At 35.8% G+C, this 21,181-nt stretch overlaps 1 protein-coding gene across 1 annotated transcript in view; it reads left to right on the plus strand.

The window, feature by feature from the left end:
• TDRD9 (tudor domain containing 9) overlaps window positions 1-21,181 on the plus strand; it is a 73,391-nt gene that overhangs the window by 18,233 nt on the left and 33,977 nt on the right. Inside the window, exons 2-7 of the mRNA XM_018082915.3 lie at window positions 233-342; window positions 7,090-7,187; window positions 9,443-9,664; window positions 12,115-12,237; window positions 14,260-14,340; window positions 17,152-17,316. Of these exons, the coding sequence (XP_017938404.2) occupies window positions 233-342; window positions 7,090-7,187; window positions 9,443-9,664; window positions 12,115-12,237; window positions 14,260-14,340; window positions 17,152-17,316 (799 nt within the window). The remainder of the gene's footprint in view (window positions 1-232; window positions 343-7,089; window positions 7,188-9,442; window positions 9,665-12,114; window positions 12,238-14,259; window positions 14,341-17,151; window positions 17,317-21,181) is intronic.

Genomic DNA, 21,181 nt, shown 5'->3' on the forward strand with positions numbered 1-21,181 from the left:
TAAAAACTTAAAGGTTGATATTTTGGGTGCTCCAATTTTTTCAGCCAGAACAAAAAGATTTAATGTGGCATTTTCCTCAGGCTGGTATCTAAATTTTCTTTCTGAAGTTTGTTCATTGAAGTAGTTCCCGTGTGACATGGAGACTCTGAACTTCCCATGTAATGCTACTGTTCTCAGACATACGAATGACTTGGATTAGGAAACATTGATTTATCATTTCTTTCCTCTTCAGGCTGCCTGTCACAGAGAGCGTTGGAACGGAATATGCCAAAAAATACAGACGAGCAGAGGAACAACAGCGAGGTGTATCTGGAAATGATCAGCCTGTCTCTAATAAACCAGGTAAAAAAGGAAATAAAAATACTATGATCAGATACACTTGTCCTTTTTCTCCCTGTGGTTTTTCTCCCTATCTCCTGTACTCAAAACTGTGAAACCCTTCTGTGTATTTCTTGTTTAATGATGTGTGTGCATTAGTTTATTATATATAAAGGCCTGGTATTAGAAAGTAAGCACCTTATTTTCTGGAAACCACACCATATAATGCAGTTGCATAGATAAAGGTGCATATATCTGGCTTGTTGTATTGATAAATGTAGATACATGATTGAAATAAATCTGCAAGGAAAAGATACCACCCGTTAGATTCATGTCTTTGTTCTGTTTTCTCATTTTCTATCCACTTTATTTCTGTGCCTACTTGATTATTGCTTTGAACTGCCTTTAGAGGGAAATTTGATTGCACTTCTTTCCTAGGAGCTCTGGTAAAAGCAGTCTGAGGCTGACTCACTTGTCAGGGCAACTCAGCTTCAAACTCTACTGTGCCTCTTAATTTCCAGTTTTGTTCATGTAGATGATTTCCCAAGAAAAGGACATTTATGTGTTTTGTCTGTTCTTTGTGTCATTCTGTTAATACTTTTTGTATACCTTTGCTGATAGACCGAAATTTGAAAACTTGAGAAATTTTCTAGAAATTGCTGTCCTTCAGTGCTTCTGCAAATCCTGTGGCCTCTGGAACTCAGGTAGCTGAGGAAGCCATTTGCTGTCTGTCATCAGCAGAGAGGCAGTAGGTTCAGTTGGCCTGTTCAGCATGTGCAGTGCACCTGACATTCTGTCCCAACATCAAAATATTGTCTCTTTTTCACTTGACATTACAGAGAGGAGGTGTTGAAAGGTGAAAATGGAGGAATAAAGGGACTGGTAAGGAGCTTCTAATGTTGTAGTTCAGGAATCTGGTGGTGTTCCCTGGTTTTTTTCATGTGCTTTATTAGCAAAGGAAGGACAACAACAAACTGACTGAGCCTAAGTTCCTTAGATGTTTGTTTAATAGGGTAGTGGTACTGATTAATGCAATGAAATACCATAGATCATTTAACGTCCTTCACCTGTTAAATCAAAATTCTACCTAAAGTAAACTAGCAACCTAATTTAGCAGCACTACTGGCCTACATAACTTTGAATGGAACTGATGCTAGCAGTGTTCCTCCTGTAAAAGAAACAGTTATAACTTAGGCTTTTTAGGAAATATTTCTGTGTAGTCATCCTGATATTTTATTTTAAAAATACCTGGTTTTTTTGTAGTCTACCCTAAAAAGTTTTTCCTTGAAATTTATACCTTTTAATATTTATTCTTTCCTTCCAGTTGTAACTTACCTAAACAGCATCTAATTAGCAAACCACCCTAAAATATTACTGAAATACTGGCATATTATATACTCTCTTATTATCAATCTGTTAGATATTTCCCTTAGTCCCTTCCCCCTCCCTCCCCCCTTTCTAGTCTTTGTCTGTGTCATTGTCTGGAGTCTTGTTGCTTCAGGAGCTGTTCCATGCAGTGTTGATGCCTGCCTCCTCTCATCAGTGCTGTGCTCCCAGCTGTGTACGATCCAGTGGCGGGTTCTCAGCAAACTGGGTAGTGACAGGACTGGAACATTCCTACGGCATTCTGAGACTGAGCTGCCAAATCCCACCTAGATGCAGAATAACAGAAATACTTCAGAAAATCCTGGTTCTTATTGCTATCAGTTTTGGCTTACAGACAAACTCATGTTAGGATAATAGAACAAAGAAACTCAGTAAGCGAGCATAAGATTTGTACTGTTAAATTTATAGGTTATAAATGTGTACACATTGTTACACATTTGAGACTGCTGCTGTTAAATGGTAATATGAGATCATACAGATTTCAAGAGCTCCAAGGGGTATTTGTAACCACGAGCTGTATTGATCTGGAAGTGTAGGTTCTTTTTAAGAACGTGAGTATTGTCATAAATTATCAAAAGTTTATCTAGACCAGGACATATGAGTTCTAGCTGTGTTGAATACATATGTAGTCAGGAAATAACCTTCACAACATGGAAATGAGAAGCTGATTTGGCCTGAAGGTTCAGAATTGGTATCCTTTTTGTAGCTTCTTTCTTTTGGAGTTGCCGTTGCAACTGTAGATGATACCTTCTGTATAAATCGACAGCCTCTTTTAAAACTTGTGGAGTTACTGAAACTGTTGTGGTGTTTGTATTGTTTGTGCCTTGTTATTTTATGAAATCCTGTTGAGTTTAAATCTTGTGCTTTCCAATTTCTTTGAAAGAGCATATGCTTTTATACTGAAAGGACCAACAGAAATGCCTGATCTGCTTCTGTGTTGGGAAAACAGATCATCAGGGAGTTGCATTTAGAGTTCTGGCTCTGCTGTAAATGATAATACTGCTGTGAAAAGAAAGTTGAAGTGATTAAATAAGAGTAGAAGAAAATTCTTTGTCACAACTCTTAGCCAAAACAAGTAGAGCATTTGCAGTTCTTCTGTGGCCCATCAGACTGGTTTCACATTTGGTACTGGCTGTTTCAGGCTCTACACACCTTTGATTCTCTGAGCTCGTGGGATATTGTGCAGAGGGAACCTTCTGGAGTTGTGTGTATGGGACACTCACCTAATTTGAGCTTCCTGTAGAAAATGGATTTTTTCCCTCTCCCTCCTCCTCCCCACCCCAAAATCTGGGAATTCTAAACTGTGTGCACTAAGAGTCTTGCTCTTAAAGTGTAAAATTGTAAAATCCTTAATAAATTCCCCCCCTCTGCTTTTTTTTTTTTAAGCATAACTATATAATTATTTTCGTGCAGCTTTGTGGATGGCAATTTTTTTTCCTTTTCTCATTCTTCATTATTTTCATACCATTAAATGGATCTGTTCTGGAGGCGTTCTAGGTTCCATGTGAAGTAATTGCTTACAGAGAATAAGCAATTTAAACATCATTTATGCCACATGAAAACTTCAATTATAGAGTTCCTTAAATGTTTGGGATTCAGAACAGATGCATGTCAGAAAAATTAGTCATAGCACAGATTTCACCTCAAAGCCTTTTGTATATAAAATATATGCAAGTTGAAGAGAATCGTAATGGAGAAGTGTTTTCTTAGGAATTTTCATGTTACCTGTGAGCATCCTTCGGCAGTCAGCACTTCAAGACCGAAAATTGTTAGCCTGTTTTCCTCAGTCAGGAAGTTTAATTGCTTTGCCCAGGCTCTGGATTAATCTTTCCAGGGCTCAGTCAGTAGCAACTTCATCTGCTTGGTGTTATGACTGAAGTATGTGAAGTACTGTTAAGTCCTTATGCTTTGTGGCTCGGTGCAGGAGCCGTGTTGTTACCTCTCTCTTTCCTTTCCTGTGAGCTTCCTTGATGACTGTAGTCACCTTGTGTATTTGTAGCTCAGCAGAGGGATGATCAGGGATGTAATAAGCATCTCATTTGACTCACTTAACCAGTACTTCCTAGTATACTTTGTTTTAAGGCTCTCATTTTAATTTGCTTTATTCACAGATACCAAGATCCAGCTGTACAATCTCTTCAGCGATTCTCTTCAACTTTAGAACTGGTGAATGCAAAAATCTAATCTTGTGTTAAAAGGATATGTTCAAATTCAATTCAGGAAATGGGTACCAGAGGGAATACATCTGCTTATATGGCCTACAATAACTGAGATACTGGAAAATTGCTCTTTCCATGGGCACTGGACTGTTTGAGTCATGGCAGTCAATGTGTCTCTACAGAACTTTCATAATAATTGAAAAGGATGTAAGCAGGCAATTTCATCTTACCCATAATTGAGTTTTCTGCTTCTTTTTTGCACTTGCATGCAAAATAATTTCTTTAATAGAGAAATGAATACCATTATTCTGGATTGGCATTAATGCTTCTTATACACTGAAATATTTAGCTTGTCCTAAAACACCATGGTGGGCAGCTGCATGCTTCCTCAATTTACCATTTTCAGATTGGAAGTGTCCTGCATTCTCTGTATGTCAGAATCTGAGGTGCAGGTTAGAGCATGGTGTCTTACAATGGTGTGCACTGGTTGGGTCAGTTATCCTGGTCTTATAAAAGTTTTCCAGAAAGTAAAAGCAATTGAAAAGTTTGTGCCTTTTTTGCTGGTAAGTCTGTAGTCCTTTAGCTCCTTGACTCTGTAGATTTGTCTGTATTGGCAGAAGATCAGTTCTCATTTGGGGAGAACTCGGATATGAAAAATAGAAAAGAAAAACCCCAAGCAAAACCAAACAGTTGAAGGCAACTAGACTATGTGCTACAGAGTTCACAGTTAACTGTTATTTAAATGAGTAGAATAACCTTGGAACTTTCAATGGGATGTGTATTCAAGTGTTTCTCTTCTGCAGCAGGTCTTCGTGGTACAAAACAGCAGCTTTCGTTTTTAAAATATAAAGGTGAAGCTTCTAAGGTCTCTTAAGATGGTTACTCAAGTTCTCCCATCCCCATTTTGCTTTTTTTTTTATTCACTAATGATCATAGCAGGTTTCAGATGGAGTTTGTGTCCTCAGTTTGTTAGGGTGGGCATTTTCATGGCTTCTTTGGTCACATCAGTGTTCATCTGAAGTCGCCAGTTCAGAGGCTCAAGTCTGTACTGTCTGCTCGAGACAGAACTCTCACAGTTGTCATGGTATTAGTTCCCCAGGCAAACTCAGTCATGCTTTTTTCAGTTTAAGCACAGTCTACGTGTCTTGGAGAGAGAAAAAACAAACCATACTGCTTTTAGTACTTGTAGCATCTGCTATGTGCTTATATGGCTGTCAGTTCTCAAATTCTTCGTGTTGATGGTGCCTAACATTGGATCACCATTTACTTCTGGGATAATTCTTTTCCAAATTTCTATGTTTAGGAGAAGGTAAGATGTTGCCATCATAGAATGTATAAAAAGCAATATTAAAGAAAGTTATGTTTCAGCAGTGAAAAAAAAATTATGTATACAAAATTGATTAAATTAATCAGATTATTCAGCAGGTACGTGAATATTGGTGGCTGTTTCTTTGTTTCTGCTTTGGTCCTTTGTATTTTTAAAATAAATTTTTAAATTGAATTTTAGGTCAGTGATTTCTGACTAATGCACTGTCTTTTTACTGAATTACAGAGATTTAAATTATTATATTTTTTTTTACTTTCCCTCCTTATTTATAAGCACTGTTTAAAAATTGCTGCTGTCTTCTATTTTATACTTTTAACGTGCTTTTCAAAATTGCATTTGTTTCATGGAAAACCTGATAGAGGTGGGAAGGCCATGTTCCTTTATCAGGAATTTGCTGACACTGGGATCTGTTTCGTAGCAGCTTGAGGTTTCTTCCAGCATTGGCCAAATCACACAGAGCTGTGGATGTCCCAGAAGTGACATGTTTGTGCCAGAGGGAAACCAGTCAGCCTCTGTACAGTGTTGCTGTGACAGAATGCTATATATGAATTTTTTTCTGGGGAATATATTTAGAAACTTGACCAAAAGTATTTTAGAAAGGACAGACAATATTTTCAAGGCAGGCTGCTAATAAGTTCTGGTTTTCTGTGTGTTCAGAGGTGTTAAGTAAATCCTTGTGCAGTGATCACCTTTAGCTGTTGCATTACACAGAGTCCAGGTAAAGAACCTTTCTTGTTGCAGAGTGTGGCTTCAGGAAAACTCTGTTTTTTAGTGCTTTATGAAACTGTCTTGTTGAACTGTATGCTGTTTTAATGTGAGAATAACTTAATTTGTATTGCTTGACACTTTAAGACAATTTGGGGGCTTGGAGCACATTCAGGTGTAGTACAGAGACAGAACATGTTGTTCTGCCTGCTTTTGCTTCACTGCTGTGTGAGCTTTTTACAACCTTTCCAAAGAAAGGGAGCTATAACTGCAGCCAAGTATTGAGGTTATAGCCTTTATTTTAAAGTAATTATTGCCTTTGTAAAAAGAATACCAGATTTCTTTCTCACCAGTCTGCTTATTGGGGAAATAATGCATTAAAAGAAGTGAAGTATGAGATTTTATTGCTTCTGTGCAAATAAGTCGATTTTACCATAATACCTGGTGAAACCCATTTGAAATAGAAAGGATTCCTGCTTTTGATTTCATTATGGTGGGGTTTTTTAGCCAGATTGTTTAATTGCAAGTTACAAAACAGTCTTGTCTAGGTTTTCCCCTTCTGCACTTCCTCTACAACTGTCTGACAGCAGACCTCTGAGAGAAACTCATGCTGGCACGGTGAGATTTTTGTCCTGTATTACTCAGGGATAACAGTGACTAACTCCTGCCATGAGACTGCAGAATGTAGTATCATGTTGAAGGGTCATCATGGTGCTCACCAGATTTGTTTGAACTGCCAAGTGGTAGAAATATAATTGCCTTCCTGTGAAATTATGAGTTGTTTTCCACTGTGGATCCAGTAGACTCTAGGGGGAAAAAACGAAGGCATATGAATAAGGCAGATTTTTTCAGAATTGTGAATTCTTGGCTGCACAGGTAGAACTGGTAATTGTAATGCAAACTGTACAAAAATACTGTTTTAAATTAAGAGAAAAGCATATAGAATTGTATACATTTCTTACACTGATGATGGTTTATACACAGAAGCAATGTTTTTTCAGAGTTGCTTCCAGTACAACAGCAACTGCATAAACCTAGAAGATCTCCAATAATCTACTGATATTAAAAGTATTAGTTCTATTAATACTCGCAAGTATGCAGTTCAAATTTTAGAGAAGTTAGGTTTCCAAATCTCTTGCTGGATTTTCTTTTTCTCTATTGAAATAAACTATTCTTGGTTATTTTTTTGCCTAGGTACTTCATTGTCTCAGTGTCAATCAGGTGATTCAACTTCTATACCAATAATTAAACATAAATATGTGAATATGCCTACAGCCAAACACAGGGAAAAGGTAATGTCAGTGTACTTTCTCTCATGAAATAAAGCTGAAAATAATGTTTTATTGTGGTTTTGGGGCTGGTTTTTTTTTTGTGTGTGGGGGGGTGTTTTTTTTTGTTGTTTTTTTGGTTCGGTTTTTTGTTGTTTTTTTGTTGGGTTCTTGTTTTAGTTCTTGGTGGGTTTTTTTGTGTTTTGTTGTTGTTGTTTGGTTTTGTTTTTTGGTTTTTTTGGTTTGGTTTTGGTTTGGTTTTTTCTTTTGCTTTTTTGGTTTGGTTTTGGTTTGTTTTTTTCCTTTTTTTTTTCTTTTATTTTTTTTTCTTTTGTGTTTTTCTTTTGTTTTTCTTTTGTTTTTTCTTTTGTTTTTTTCTTTTGTTTTTCTTTTGTGTTTTTCTTTTGTGTTTTTCTTTTGTTTTTCTTTTGTTTTTCTTTTGTTTTTCTTTCCTTTTTTCTTTCCTTTTTTCTTTCCTTTTTTCTTTCCTTTTTTCTTTCCTTTTTTCTTTCCTTTTTTCTTTCCTTTTTTCTTTCCTTTTTTCTTTCCTTTTTGGTTTTGGTTTTTGTTGGGTTTTTTTGTTTTGTTGTTTTGGGTTTTTTCTTTAATGTTTGGGGCTTTTTTTGGTTTTGGTTTTTGTTTTGGTTTTCGTTTTGGTTTTTTGTTTTGGTTTTGTTTTAGGGGTTTTTTTGTTTGTTTTTTGTTTGTTTTGGTTTTTTTGGTTGGTTTTGTTTTTTTGTTTTGGTTTTTTGTGGTTTTTTCTTTGTTTTTTTGTTTTGTTTTTGTTTGGTTTTGGTTTGGTTTTTTGGTTTTTGTTTTGGTTTCTTTTGTTTTTGTTTGTTTTTGTTTTTAATTTTTCTTTTGTTTTTTTTCTTTTGGTTTTGTTTTGGTTTTGTTTTGGTTTTTGGTTTTTTTTTTGTTTTTTCTTTGTTTGTTTTGTTCTTTGTCTTGTTTTTTGGTTTTTGCTTTGATTTTTGTTTTTTTTTTATTTTGTTTTTTAATTTTGTTATTTGCTTTGGTTTTGTTTTTTGTGTTGTTTCTTTTTTTTGTTTTGGTTTTTGTGTTTTCTTTTTTTGGCTTTGTTTTGGTTTTTGCTTTTTGTTTTGTTTCTGTTTTGGTTTTTTTGTTTTGTTTTTTGTCTTGTTTTTGTTTTCTGTTTTGTTTTTGTGGTTTTTCTTTGGTTTTGTGTTTTGGTTTTTTGTTTTGTTTTTTGTTTGGTTTTTGTTTTGGTTTGGTTTTTTGTTTGGTTTTTTGTTTCATTTTTGTTTTGTTTTTTTTGTTTGTTTTTGGTTTTTTATTTTGTTTTGGGTTTTTGGTTTTTGTTTTGGTTTGAGTTTTGTTTTGGTTTTCATTTTGGTTTTGTTTGTTTTGGTTTTGGTTTTTGTTTTGTTTGTTTATTCTTTGTTGTCTTTGTTTTGTTTATTTGTCTTGTTTTTCGTTTTTTGCTTTGGTTTTCGTTTTGTTTTTTATTTTGTTTTTTAATTTTGTTTTTTGCTTTGGTTTTGTTTTTTGTGGGTTTTTTTGTTGTTGTTTTGGTTTTTTGTGGTTTTTTTCTTTGTTTATTTGGGTTTGTTTTGTTTTGTTTTTTGCTTTCTTTTTGTTTTGGTTTTTGTTTTGGTTTTTCTTTTGGTTTTTTGTTTGGTTTTTTGTTTGTTTTTTGTCTTGTTTTTTGTTTTCTGTTTTGTTTTTTTGTTTTGGTTTTGGTTTTTCTTTTGGTTTTTTGTTTGGTTTTTTGTCTTGTTTTTTGTTTTCTGTTTTGTTTTTGTGTTTTTCTTTGTTTTTGTTTTGGTTTTGGTTTTTCTTTTGTTTTTGTTTGTGTTTTGTTTTTGTTTGTGTTTTGTTTTTGTTTGTGTTTTGTTTTTGTTTGTGTTTTGTTTTTGTTTGTGTTGTTTTGTTTTTGTTTTTTGTTTTATTTTTTGTTTTGTTTTTGGTTTTTTTATTTTGTTTGGTTTTTTGATTGGTTGGTTGGGTTTTTGTTTTTAGATGGAAACTTTATGTTTTAAACATTGTACAAAATCACTATATAAAAATTCTTAGAGGAAAAAACACTGCTGTTATACTTTATGGGCACACACACATATTTTACATGAATACCTCTATTCTTTTCTGTGATCTTCTGATGTGTTTTAGAAGTCCAGTTATCTCCACATTCCTTGAAGATGATGGCATGGTGTCTTACAGAGATTAGATGTGTGGCCTGGAAACTGCTGATATTTCAAGTCTGTTAAAAATCTGTTTTGTTTTGTAGACTTATGAGTTTTCTTGAAAAATTGTTTCAGATACTGTCTCTGATACAAAACAATTCAGTTGTGATTGTAGAAGGAGCAACTGGCAGTGGTAAGAGCACACAGATTCCACAATATGTTCTGGATGATTGCATGCAGCAATCTATCTACTGCAACATTGCTGTTACCCAGCCCCGGAAAATCAGTGCCAGCAGCCTTGCCAGGTGGATTAGCAAGGAACGATCATGGACTCTGGGTGGATTTGTAGGATACCAGGTAAAAGTTTCAAATGCTGTTTAAAAATGCATTAAAAAGTACTATGTCTTCTTTCTTAATTGCTTTTAAAGAGATCCAGCATACTGAAGTAATGTTAGAGAATCTGCTTTTAAAGTAGAATGGCTGTTTTCTAGCTGTCTCCTGCTAAATGTTTGTAATTAAATTAACTTTTAAAGTTGAATAACTATAAATCCTGGTGGGACTCCCACAGAAATATTTTTCTGCATTGGACACACCTATTTTTTTATTTTTTTTTTTTCTTTAAACTCCTTAAGTAACATTATCTGTTTGACTTTACTACATTTACCTGTCAGCTCTGTCAAAACTTTCGTGCAGTTATGGCCACATTGTTTTGTGAACATCCTGTTGTTTCTTCTTAGCCTGTGAAAACTTGAACTAGTTTTTCCTCTTAAATCCATCTCCTCCTTTTGCTTTGTCCAACTCAGCTTCAAACTCAGTTATGTCCTTCCTTTTCTAAACTGGATGCCACTTTCCTCTTTTAACACAGGTTACTTCATCTGTTATCCCACATCCACTTTCTTCCACGCCCCATCTTGTGTCTCTGCTTCCCAAGGTGTCTGCTACTGTACCAGGCCTCTGTATCCCTACATTACACTGAATTACTGTCCCAACGAGACCAAGTGAAGCAAAAATAAAGGCAGATAAAGAAAGGTTCAAGGAGAGCAGCCCAGACATGCCTTAGTCCTGAGGCCTTGCAAACTCAGTGCAAAGCTTATGGCCTGCTACAGAAATGCCATATTAGAGGGCTGTGCAGATACATGAGCTTAATTTTTACATCTAAAGGATCTTTATTGTCATCCCTACTGAATGCTATGCATTTGTCTAGGTGACAAATGCATCTATAGCAAATACTGTAGTAGAAAAAATAGTTTTTTCTTTTTCATTTTTCTTCAGGTAGGTTGGAAAACAAAGTAGAAAGGCTCTTCATGGTTAATCACCAAGTTTCAGTTCTGAGAGGTGAACACTCAAGAGAATTCTGTGATTATGCTCTGGCATTATCTCAGATTGTAACTAAGCCAATATTAATAACCTCCAGCTATCATATTTGTAGCATTACTGTGGGCTATTGTCCTGGTTTAAGCCCAGCTGGCAGCTAAGCACCACACAGCTGCTCACTCACCTCACCCCTCCACCCCTCCTGACCCTGGTAGAACGGGGAGGAGAATCAAAGTTAAGCTTGTAGGTTGAGACAGGAGCAATTTAGCAATTGAAACAGTTTAAAATATACTAAGAATAGTAAATAATGATTAAAAAGTAATAACAAAAACCCCCCAAGGGATGCACAGTACAATAGCTCACCACCCACTGACTGATGCCAGACCCTGTCCCCAAACCCCAGTTGGTTCCCTTGTGGGTAAATCCCTGGTTTACATACCAGGCATGGCATTCTATGCCATGGACTATCCCTTTGGCCAGTTCAGGTTGCCTGTCCCGACTGTGCTCCCTCCCAGGTTTTTTGTGTATCTCCTTAAGGGCAGAGCACAAAACACAAAAAAGTCCCTTGTCTTAGGATGAACATGACAGCAACAACCAAAACACCAGTGTGTAATCAATGTTTTACTAAATCCCAAAAACACAGCACAATACCACCTAGGAAGAAGAAATTAACTCTATCCCAGCCAATACCAGAACAGTTATAGATGTTGGGTTTTTTTCAAAGTAAGTTCTACATAAAATCTATGATGTGATTTGATACCTTGAATTAATTAGTCATAAAATTGCTAAATTGATTTATTAGGCTAATGAGTCTTAAAGACATAAAATGGTGCTGTGCTTCCAAGCTGTCTTCAGGACAGTGGATGTGGATGTGCTGTGCTTGTTTCACCAGCACTTTTTTGAGCTGAGTAGAAACAGGTAAAATGGCTGAGCTTGGACACATCTGCTCTAGGCTGATGTGAAAGCTGCAGGTGAAAAGGTGGTCACAGCTCTGCCTGCCTGGGTAGATAGCACCTGAGATAGCTTAAGTTAAACAAGTACTTTAGGAATCAAAAATCTATTGCATAACATAAGTTTGTAGAACTTTCAGGAATAAGTTGACCTTGGTGGTATCTTACACATCTTTCCTTTTCCTGTCCAGTAAGCAAACTACATTTTGGCAAAATCTTTTTCTTCCTCTTCATATTAGTGGAAAAGATGATGTAAATACCTTTAGAAGTCTTTGAAGAATTCTTCTCAGGCTAAAGCCCCCAGCAAGGAATTTTGATACTTAATAAACTTCAGAGGTTTAAATTTTTTTAAATTTCTCCCAAAAAAACCCAGTTAATTGGTTCTGGGATTTGAGAACACTTTTGTACAGAGACTTCTACAAGTGTAAGTAAATAATTTGGATGGATTTACATTGTGTTTTGGAGTACTTTCAGATGCATGTTTCTCTAAATATATTAAATATCTCTTTCCATCTTAACATATATTTTTCTTACTGTTGTTAGTTGAGCTTAGAGAACGTTTCAACAAAGGAGACAAGGTTGCTGTATATGACAACTGGAGTTCTTCTTCAGAAAGTAGTTTCTGCCAAGAGCCTAACTGAGTTCACACATATTTTCATTGATGAAGTAAGTTGTTGGAGATAAGTTTAAATTTCATATTAAGAAAGCCTTCTCTTTTGTTGCTCTTACCATGCAAGAGAAAAGCAGACATCTGCTTGTAAAGATGTTTTGTATAAGGTGTCTAAGCTAATACTTGCTGAAATAGGCTTGTCTCAGCATTCCTTTGAGCGACAAGTGTAGCACTAAGGGTGTAGGGAGGGTTTTTCTGCGTGCTTAGCTTTTCATACAGGTGCCTTGAAATGTTTATTGAAATCTACCATGTGGAATTCAAGAACCTGTCTGGCTAGGCCTACTAGGAGGAAGCAGCCAGTTTTCACTCAGTTAGGTATTACAAAGAGTCTTTATTCTTTAGGGATACCTGAGAAATACCCCTGTGAAAGTTCTGTCTTCTGGCTGGATTTACAGTTCATTCGTGTGGATTCATTGTTATTGCTGTCAATTCACCAAAAAGCTAAAGAAAATACACTTGTAGGTTTTTTGTAATTTGCATATTTTTACATGTTTCTATGCTTACTTCATGTGGAAAGTCAGATGTCAAATTGTGCTTTCATGAACCATGAATGTAAATCACATATGAGATATATAGGACATCTTGGGGTGTAGTGATACAGAAGAGGACTTAGGGGTTTGTTTTGGGAGGATATTTTGGTTATTTTGTTGGTGGGGTTTTTTTTCTTTTGGTTGGTTGGGGTTGATTTTTGTTTGTTTGTTTTTTATTTTTTTGTGAGTTTTTTGTTTGTGTGGGGTTTCTTGTTTTTGTTTTGTTTGTTTGCTTTGTAAGTGTTGGTTTTCATTTTTATTCAGTTATGGTATTGTAGCTGAGAGCAACTTTAATTCTTGGATATTTGAGAAGCAGGGAGACAATACTTGGTATACCATTAGACTATTATAGCAACAAGTAAGGCTGTCATGACTGCATTTGAAGTGGCATATTGGAAACCTGGAAGAGATTGAGCAGATAGTTACATTTTCATATGAAGAAACTTTAGGACTTGACTCAAACAGACGAAAGAATCAAAATAACTCCACATCCTAAAGAATTGTACCACTTGTCTTCATGGCAAAGATTTGAGCACTCTAATGTATTATCAGTCTTGCAAACCTTAGCATTTTAAAGCCAAAAAGAAGGAAATGCAATACTGTCCCATTTCCCCAGCCAAAATTCTAGTCGCTCCTGTTCCCTATATGCCACCTTTCTCCCCACATCTACTACAGAGTTTGTGATCTTGAGCCAACAGTCACTGTTTTAACAAGCAGATGTTTTCCATGACATTTCTAATTGCAAGTCTTGGTACTCTTAGAGCACTGCAGACATTTAGGAGCATACCAAAACAAACCTAGACTAAAAATCGACTTCTTACAGCAAGACCTTACTGTCAGCCTGAAAACTGCCTTAGCTAAATTGTTTTTGTAATGGGACAGTATTGATTATAAGTTTATTTTATTTTAGAATATGCTAATTACCTTACAGGACTCAAATGTTGAAGGCTGAGCTTCAGAAAAAGCTGCTGCACTTAATATATTTAAACTGCAATTCAAGACAGGGATATGATCATCATGGATAATGTTGAGGAGTGCTTGCTGAACTGCAAGGAGCAATCAAAAGCTAGAAGCCATTGAGAATGGGGCACATCTACTCAGATAAACCAACCTAGTCCCTTACTGGATCATTTGTGATTTTATCAGTACAGTTGATTAACCCAGCATCATTACCACTTCAGGTGTTATTGCCAGCTCTAATAGAACCAGTGGCTGGAGCTGATGGTTGGTTTTCTAGTCACTATTCTATGATTTTCATGACTTAATAGTGACAAACAGTTTTCACAAAGGGTACTGTAGACATCTGAACAGCCTTGTTGGAATTTTAAAGTGATTAACATGCATACTCTCAAAAGGTGTTTTCTTCTGTGAAAATGTGTTATTGTTCCAAGTTGCAAAAACAAAGCATACATTGAGTAGGAAAATAAGAGATTTTCAAAAAGAAGATCATGAATTAATTAAAATTAAATTATGCATAATATCTTCCAGGTACATGAACGTACAGAAGAAATGGATTTTTTGCTCTTGATGACCCGTAAACTATTATATACAAATTCACAGTCTGTAAAGGTGGGTTCAAACTGAATTCTGCTGCTTTTTCTCACAAGAATATTTTTGCACGTTTTAAAGAATTTACAACAAATTGTTATGTTGTTATTTTGCACTGAAATATTATTTAGTTTGCTGCACTTCATAAGTAAGCAAGCTAAAGGGCACTCTTTTCCTGGCTGCTATAATGTATTCTGAAAGACTTTTTTTTCCTCCTCATGTTAAAATGCATTAGTTTCTAAAGCCTGCTTAAGGCTAAAAAATGCAAGATGGATATTTGACTAGAATTACTTATTGGGTATTGAGGGCAGTGCTTATCCTTGGTTAAATATGGTAGCATTAACTCCTGGAAATACTGAGGTTTTTTTGTTAAAGTGGGAAAAATAGCAGAAGACAAGAAATGCTGTATTGTAATTTCTGGGCAGAACTGGTAGTAAAACGTGTCTGAAATTTTTCTCTGCATGTTAGGCACTCATGCTTTGTACTAAAGCAGATTTTACAGACATACAGCGTGACATATTTAGTCTTTATGTCTCAGTAATGAACTCTTTAATTAAATACGGGTGATGGAGTTAGGCTAACTCAGTATCTTTATGTGCACCTATTTGGGACTGCAGCTATTTTGTGAGACTCTATGTGTCTTCAGTTAATTGTTTAATTAATGTGACTTTTCCTGTTCAAAACAGACATAAGTGTAGTTCTGGGTTGACTGGTTTTCTTGTCATTGGAAGGGAATCCACGTTCTTAAGTGCAGTCCATCACATTGATTTGAACTGGGATAACTTGGTCTTTAGATCTTCCAAACATGCTGTCACTGAAAGTGGCCTTCCAGTTGGCATAGGGCATGACAGTGCTCTTCACATCTTTCACTTTTTAATTCCTTTTCATGCTGATAAGAAAACTCTCTTGTCTTTAAATTCAGAGACACTAATATGAAAGTATTCAGCCTTTTTTTAGCACTTGGCTCTGCCTATTGAGAAGACCAATAATTTAATCAAACTGAGTTTGTGAAAAGTTTTCCCTTGATGCTAATTACCTGGTTGGTGTCAATGGCAAGAAACCCTACAGGCCCTGTCATCGTTTTCTCTTAGAAAACATTTTTCTGTTATAGGTTCCTGAAATATTTTTTCCTTTTTCTCTATAATTGCATTTAAATCTCTCAAAATTGGCACTGGAAAATTTTATCCCTTTTATATAGTTCTCTGCAGTTGTTTCTGCAGATGACAGTTTCATACTGTATAAACCTGAGACAATCTTACCTTTGAGGGAGAGGGAGGATGTCCCTTTGAATTTTTGATTTTTTGTAATGGTGAAAAGGGGGGAACTCTTGATCTCAGTTTCTGGCTCTTAGCAGACCAAAAAGTGGGTAATTTGGTTTGAATTTATACACTAAGCCCAGTGTCTCCTACTTAATCCCTTTTCAACCCCTTTTGAAAAACTATAAAGGAAAGGGGTTTTGATCATATGGCAAGTTAATCAGAACATGTAAGGTTTTCCTCCCAGCCTCCTTGGATTCATGAAACAAAAGTGTACAAGGATACCTGTTTAAGGGGGGGGGGATACAAGACATTTATATGAAATGCATGTGAACTGTTTGTTTCCTAATCTGGACATTGCAGACCTCAGAAGTAGCAGGTAATTCAACATTGCATCAACTAACAAGATGGCAAGAGCAATTCTGATGTACTGAGGACAAGAACTACCTGCTGTGGTTCACCTACCAACTATGCTGAATTTTCTGGCAGATGGCTGGTGCAGATTATTATTTTTAGATCACAGAACAGACATTGGATTGTTCTAAGGTTGATCTTGCTGGGATAGGGTTGTTGCAAGGAAACCTGACACTGGATCAGACCAAACAATGCAGTTTCTAGTAGTGACTGATAACAGTTTTTGGTATTATCTGGTGGGTCTTTAGACATCTCCATGCTGTACAAGTGGTTTTGGACTGCTTGATCTTGAAGAACTGTCTTCTTTGATTACCTTCTGTTCTGATGTGCTTATCTGCCGTGTTGGGGATATAGGCTTGTTGAATTTCTGCTTTAGGAGTAAATTAAACTATTAGTTCAGTTAGGTGGTCCTTCAGGCACTCTGTTAAGAATCTGTCATTTCCTTTCAGTTTGGAAAGGCTCTGTGCAGGTTACAGAGTCCAAATTATCAAGACTGTCTAGAAGAAGAGGTAGTTTAATATTCCTTGCCTGTAACTGCAGTTAGAATAATTTAGATTGGGTTTTGTTTCAGTAGCCTTCAGGGAAGGTTACATTTAGCCTATCGTCCTGGTGTAGGTAAGCACTGTTGAGGCATGAGGTAGTTCTTGCTGTAGTGGGACAGGTTGCATATATAATATTTGCAGAATTATGTCCTTTCAGGATCATGTTAAATGACTTCATGGTTTAATCTGCCCCTCTGTTGTGTATCTTTACCTGTCCTGTGTATCTTGTGCTTTGGAGCTGAGCACTGTGGTACAGCACCCACTTCGTTAACTTGCCTTCCTGTCGCTTTGTAAGGGGGATGCTCTTTAGCTGTATTTTATGGTATTTTTATTTTGGCATTTTATCAAGGGTACGATATGATTTTGGTTGAACTTCTACCATGTTGTCTGCCCTAGGCATCCAGCCTGAGCCATTTTCTTACAGGTGCTTACCTTTCTTCACGTGCTAGCTAGGGTTTCTTAAGCATTTAACCTTGATTGTCTTAAATGTGCTTAGGTAACATACCTGTTGTAACCAAAATCAGACCATTTTAGCATAAAAAATACTTGGAGATTTTCATGTAGCAGGGCATTTTGTGTTAAAATTAATGTGTTATATTTGCTATGCATTTTTTTAACAGATAATATTGATGTCTGCTTCCATCAACTCTAAAGAATTTGCTGATTACTTTGCAATTCCACTTCGTAATGGGCTGAATCCAGTCTGTGTATTTAAGGTGGAAGGCAAACCTTTTGCAGTTGAAGAATATTATCTTGATGATTTAAAGGACACTGTTGATTTCAAGGTAATGTAAATATAATGTCATTTCTTTGGACAGAGTAAGAAAGAAATTGGAATAGTCAGTCCAACTGTGTAATAAAATTACAAATAACCAATTTTACATTACACTTCTAGGTAAGAATTAATACTTTATGATAAAACAGGAGTCTTCTTACCAGCACACTAGTTTCTTTCATGTAACAGAAATAGAATGCAAAGTACTGGGAATTTTAAGTAGTATGAGGCATTTTGTTTGGTAGCTTGCATTTAAAGGTGAACAATGTAAAATTCTGTGCAGAAAGTAACATATTAAGATTTTACAGATCTCTTTGAATATAGCTGAGAAAATCGGAATATTTCCTGGGTTGGTCCATGTTGGTGTTATGTATCAAAGGCAGAAAGTGCCAGGAAATTAAGAGTCATCAGAAAACAAGCATTTGTGCTTAGAACTTTGATGTTACAAGTTGGCTTCTCTCTCAGCTGAGGATTTCCTATTCTTTTTTTCTTTCCACTTTTTTTTTTCCTTAATAAAACCAAGAGATGTTATGCAACCGTTTTGAACATGTTTCTGTTGTAGCTCCATAGGCCACCGTGGCAAATGTGTAATTTTGAATAATGAAAATGTGTTGGAATAACAGCTACTTCTCAGATCCCTGGGTGGGCACTTGACAGCCAGTATGGCTGCACTGGAGAGCTGCTGCTCTGGTGCCTGAGGAGGGTAGTAGTGGCTGAAGATTTGTTTGCTGTATCAATCTTTAGCTTATAAACTGCACAGATTGTATTTTGAACATTTGGTTTGTAGAGCTCCTGACGTGCTATTTTATAGCAAGTGTCCGTGTAGACATCAGATAACGAAGGAATTAATGTAAATACATATTAATTTATTTTCTGCGCTTTTATAATAGTGGAGGTTGTTTTACATTTGAAAAGCAGCTGTGTAGGAGTTCACTCGAGTGAACTCTTCCAGTATTATGGTTCAAGGCAAAATAAACAGGTTAAAGCAAAGTACAACAAATGCATTCAGGCTTTAATTGTGACACTCACTCCAAAAACAACTGGGACATGGGAGTAATTATTGGTCAGTTTTGATAATTCAGAACGCTGTTATTACAATGAAGAAGATGAGGGATGCACTTGAAAAGAAGCATGTGTGAACACACTGTTACTATTTAGCTTTCATCCCTCAACTCTGCAGAAAATGAAATAGTGAAATAAAACAGGTAGTTTGAGAAACCCAAAAGATAACTGCTTATGCTGTACACAAAACAGGCATTGGTTATGTCTCAGAACAGGCAAGCTAAAATAAAAGGCTGTCAACTGTTGAAGTTTTAATGCAACCAAAAAAAAGAATAAACTCAATTCTTATAGCAGTTGGCCCATCAGTATTTATACATTAGTATGGCAGCTCAGATAGATAATGTGGAGATTATGTAATACATGGGGGTTTTGTAAAAGATTTCTGATAATTACAGCAAAAAGATAACCAAGAAATTCAGTAAGGAGTTTACTTCAGTCAAGTTGGATTTGTCATTGCTACCCTTTGAGCTGAATGTCAGCTTCCACACCTTTCACCTCAGAGATCACGAACAAAAGGAACTGCTTTCAGTGCTTAGACCTTTTTTTACTTTTCATTTTCTCTGTGTTTTTTTTGTTGTTTTTTTTTAAGTTTTCATCTGATTCTTTATCTTGTGTTGTCCTATCTATAGCCATTCTGGTTTTCAGCAGGACAAGGAGAGTATGTTTGTCCACGAAGTTACTTGTGCCTTAGGGCAACAATAAAAGCACATAAGTGCTTTTGATTTTTTTTTTTTATATGTATGCAGAAATTGAATTGTAAAGCACTGATACTTGGTCTCTATCCTGTTTCTTATGGTGCTGTGTGTGAAGATTTTCTGTGAATACTAGTTATAATTAAAAAATACTTAAAAACATAGAAGGTCTAAGATTTGTGTAGCATCTTAATAAAATGAAAGTGGAACCTGAGTGTTAAGACAGTTAATGAGCTAATGCTGCCATATGGAAGCGGGGCACATCTTTCATCATGCTAAAATCACAATGAGTTGGATAACTGCCTGAGGTACAGGCTTCAGGCTTTAGTTCTTGATGTTTTATTTTCACTTTTAAAAACCTGTAAAATTCACATAGAAGAATACAGCAGTTAAAAGTAAATGCAGTCTTTGCTCTTTCGATAAACAGGATTTTTCCATGTTTCCTTTTGATTTTAAAATTAATAACTATAAAATCAGATTACATAAATCTTAACTCATTCCTTAAAGCATCTTGGTTGAAATCAGTTTAGTCCTTTGTAACTGTCTTTGTGCTGTGAGCTATGAACCTTTGTCCATTCTCAAAAAATCTTAAAATAATTGGATGTTACTGTATAAATGTAGAATCTTTTACGAATCCTGCAGAGCTCTTGACTTTAATACGTAATTTATTTCTGTGTGTGATAATGTTTTAAAACAATGCTTGAAAAAAAAAATTTCTTTGGGTGGTTCTGACTTGGTTATTTAGTGAATTCATTGATATCAGTTGTGATTTGGAAGATAAAAAAAAACAACATCATTATTTTTTCTTCTTTATACCTGTTTGCAGTAAACCCTTTGCTGTGGCTGTACAGACATCTAGCTGAATCAAAGATAAAACTTTCCACTTGAATTGCTTCATTTGTAGAAAAGAGTAAGAGGGAAAGAAGCGAGAAACACTCTTCAGTGTAACATTGGCTTATCCTTGCCCAGATACCGGGTCATTTATAGGTGCTACTGTTTAATTTGTGAGCATAGGCTTATAAAAAGTAGTTTCTTCTGGCATAATGGGCTTTGTAAACATGTTGTTCTGGATGTTTAACAGGATCATGATTCTGTCATATCAGCAACCCCTAAGCCCCAAGGAATCATTGAAACACAGGCTTCATGAAAAATGCATCAAGGTTCTGTCTATGGGCAATTCTAAAGGTAGTTGTGTAAGTGCTTTCCTATTGTCATGGATAGTATTGGAGATAGGAAATGGAAATTAATTGTATAGTTAACTCAGTGAGCAGACTTAAAAAAATGAAGCAAAGTGTAAAAATGCAAAGCCATTTTTGTCTTGCAAAGGTAAAAACTTCATACCACTGGAATTGGGGTCAGAGTTCTGAGACGGTAGTGAACTGCTGTCAAAAGCTATTTTGACTGTGTTAGATTATTTTAGTCAGGTCTGACTGGGCTTTTGGATTTACTGTTTGTCACATTGTTACCTTTTATTAGGAGAGATGTAGAAGCTTTGTCATGCTACTGATTGTACCTTTAGTACTCTTTAACAAAATTGCAAAGACAAATTTGATGGTTATTTAAGCAGGGATAATATGAACTCAAAAATCTTATGTTTGAGCAGCCCAGAAGAGATAAATCACTTAGATTTTTTCACATATATTGGGGCATTAAAAAAAAAAAGTATTCAAGTATTTTTGATAAGTAATGTTTTCTGTTTTCTGATGGACTAATCAAGCTACAGTGGAAGCCAGTGTAGAATGCAGTTCAGAAGCTCTGGGACTGACAGAGTTGTCCACCTGAAAAGTCTGCCCAGCTGATGGATTTCGAGGAGGATCAGAGAAGTGGAATGAATATTATTCATTTCTTATAGATGGCTCTTTTTGATCCCCCAACCCATTCTCTGCCAGAAGAAAGTAGAATAATTTTCTCAGGGTTTTCAGAAAGGAGTCTTTCTGAAGACACCAAGGTGACCCATGGTTACATGATGTAAGGGGTTGAAAGCTGAGGACAGAGGTTGCAGTAGCAAAAGCTGGTGTAAATCAGTGTTGCCAGATTGGTGCTAGTAGTAGTGCTTTTGTGATTCTGTCATGAACTCCTTCAGAAAGAAAACTGGTAGAAAAATAACTAATTTCACTGTAA

Source organism: Manacus vitellinus, unplaced genomic scaffold, assembly GCF_001715985.3.
Source record: "Manacus vitellinus isolate BGI_N305 unplaced genomic scaffold, ASM171598v3 scaffold_6_pilon, whole genome shotgun sequence".
In the NCBI taxonomy this organism is placed as follows: domain Eukaryota; kingdom Metazoa; phylum Chordata; class Aves; order Passeriformes; family Pipridae; genus Manacus; species Manacus vitellinus.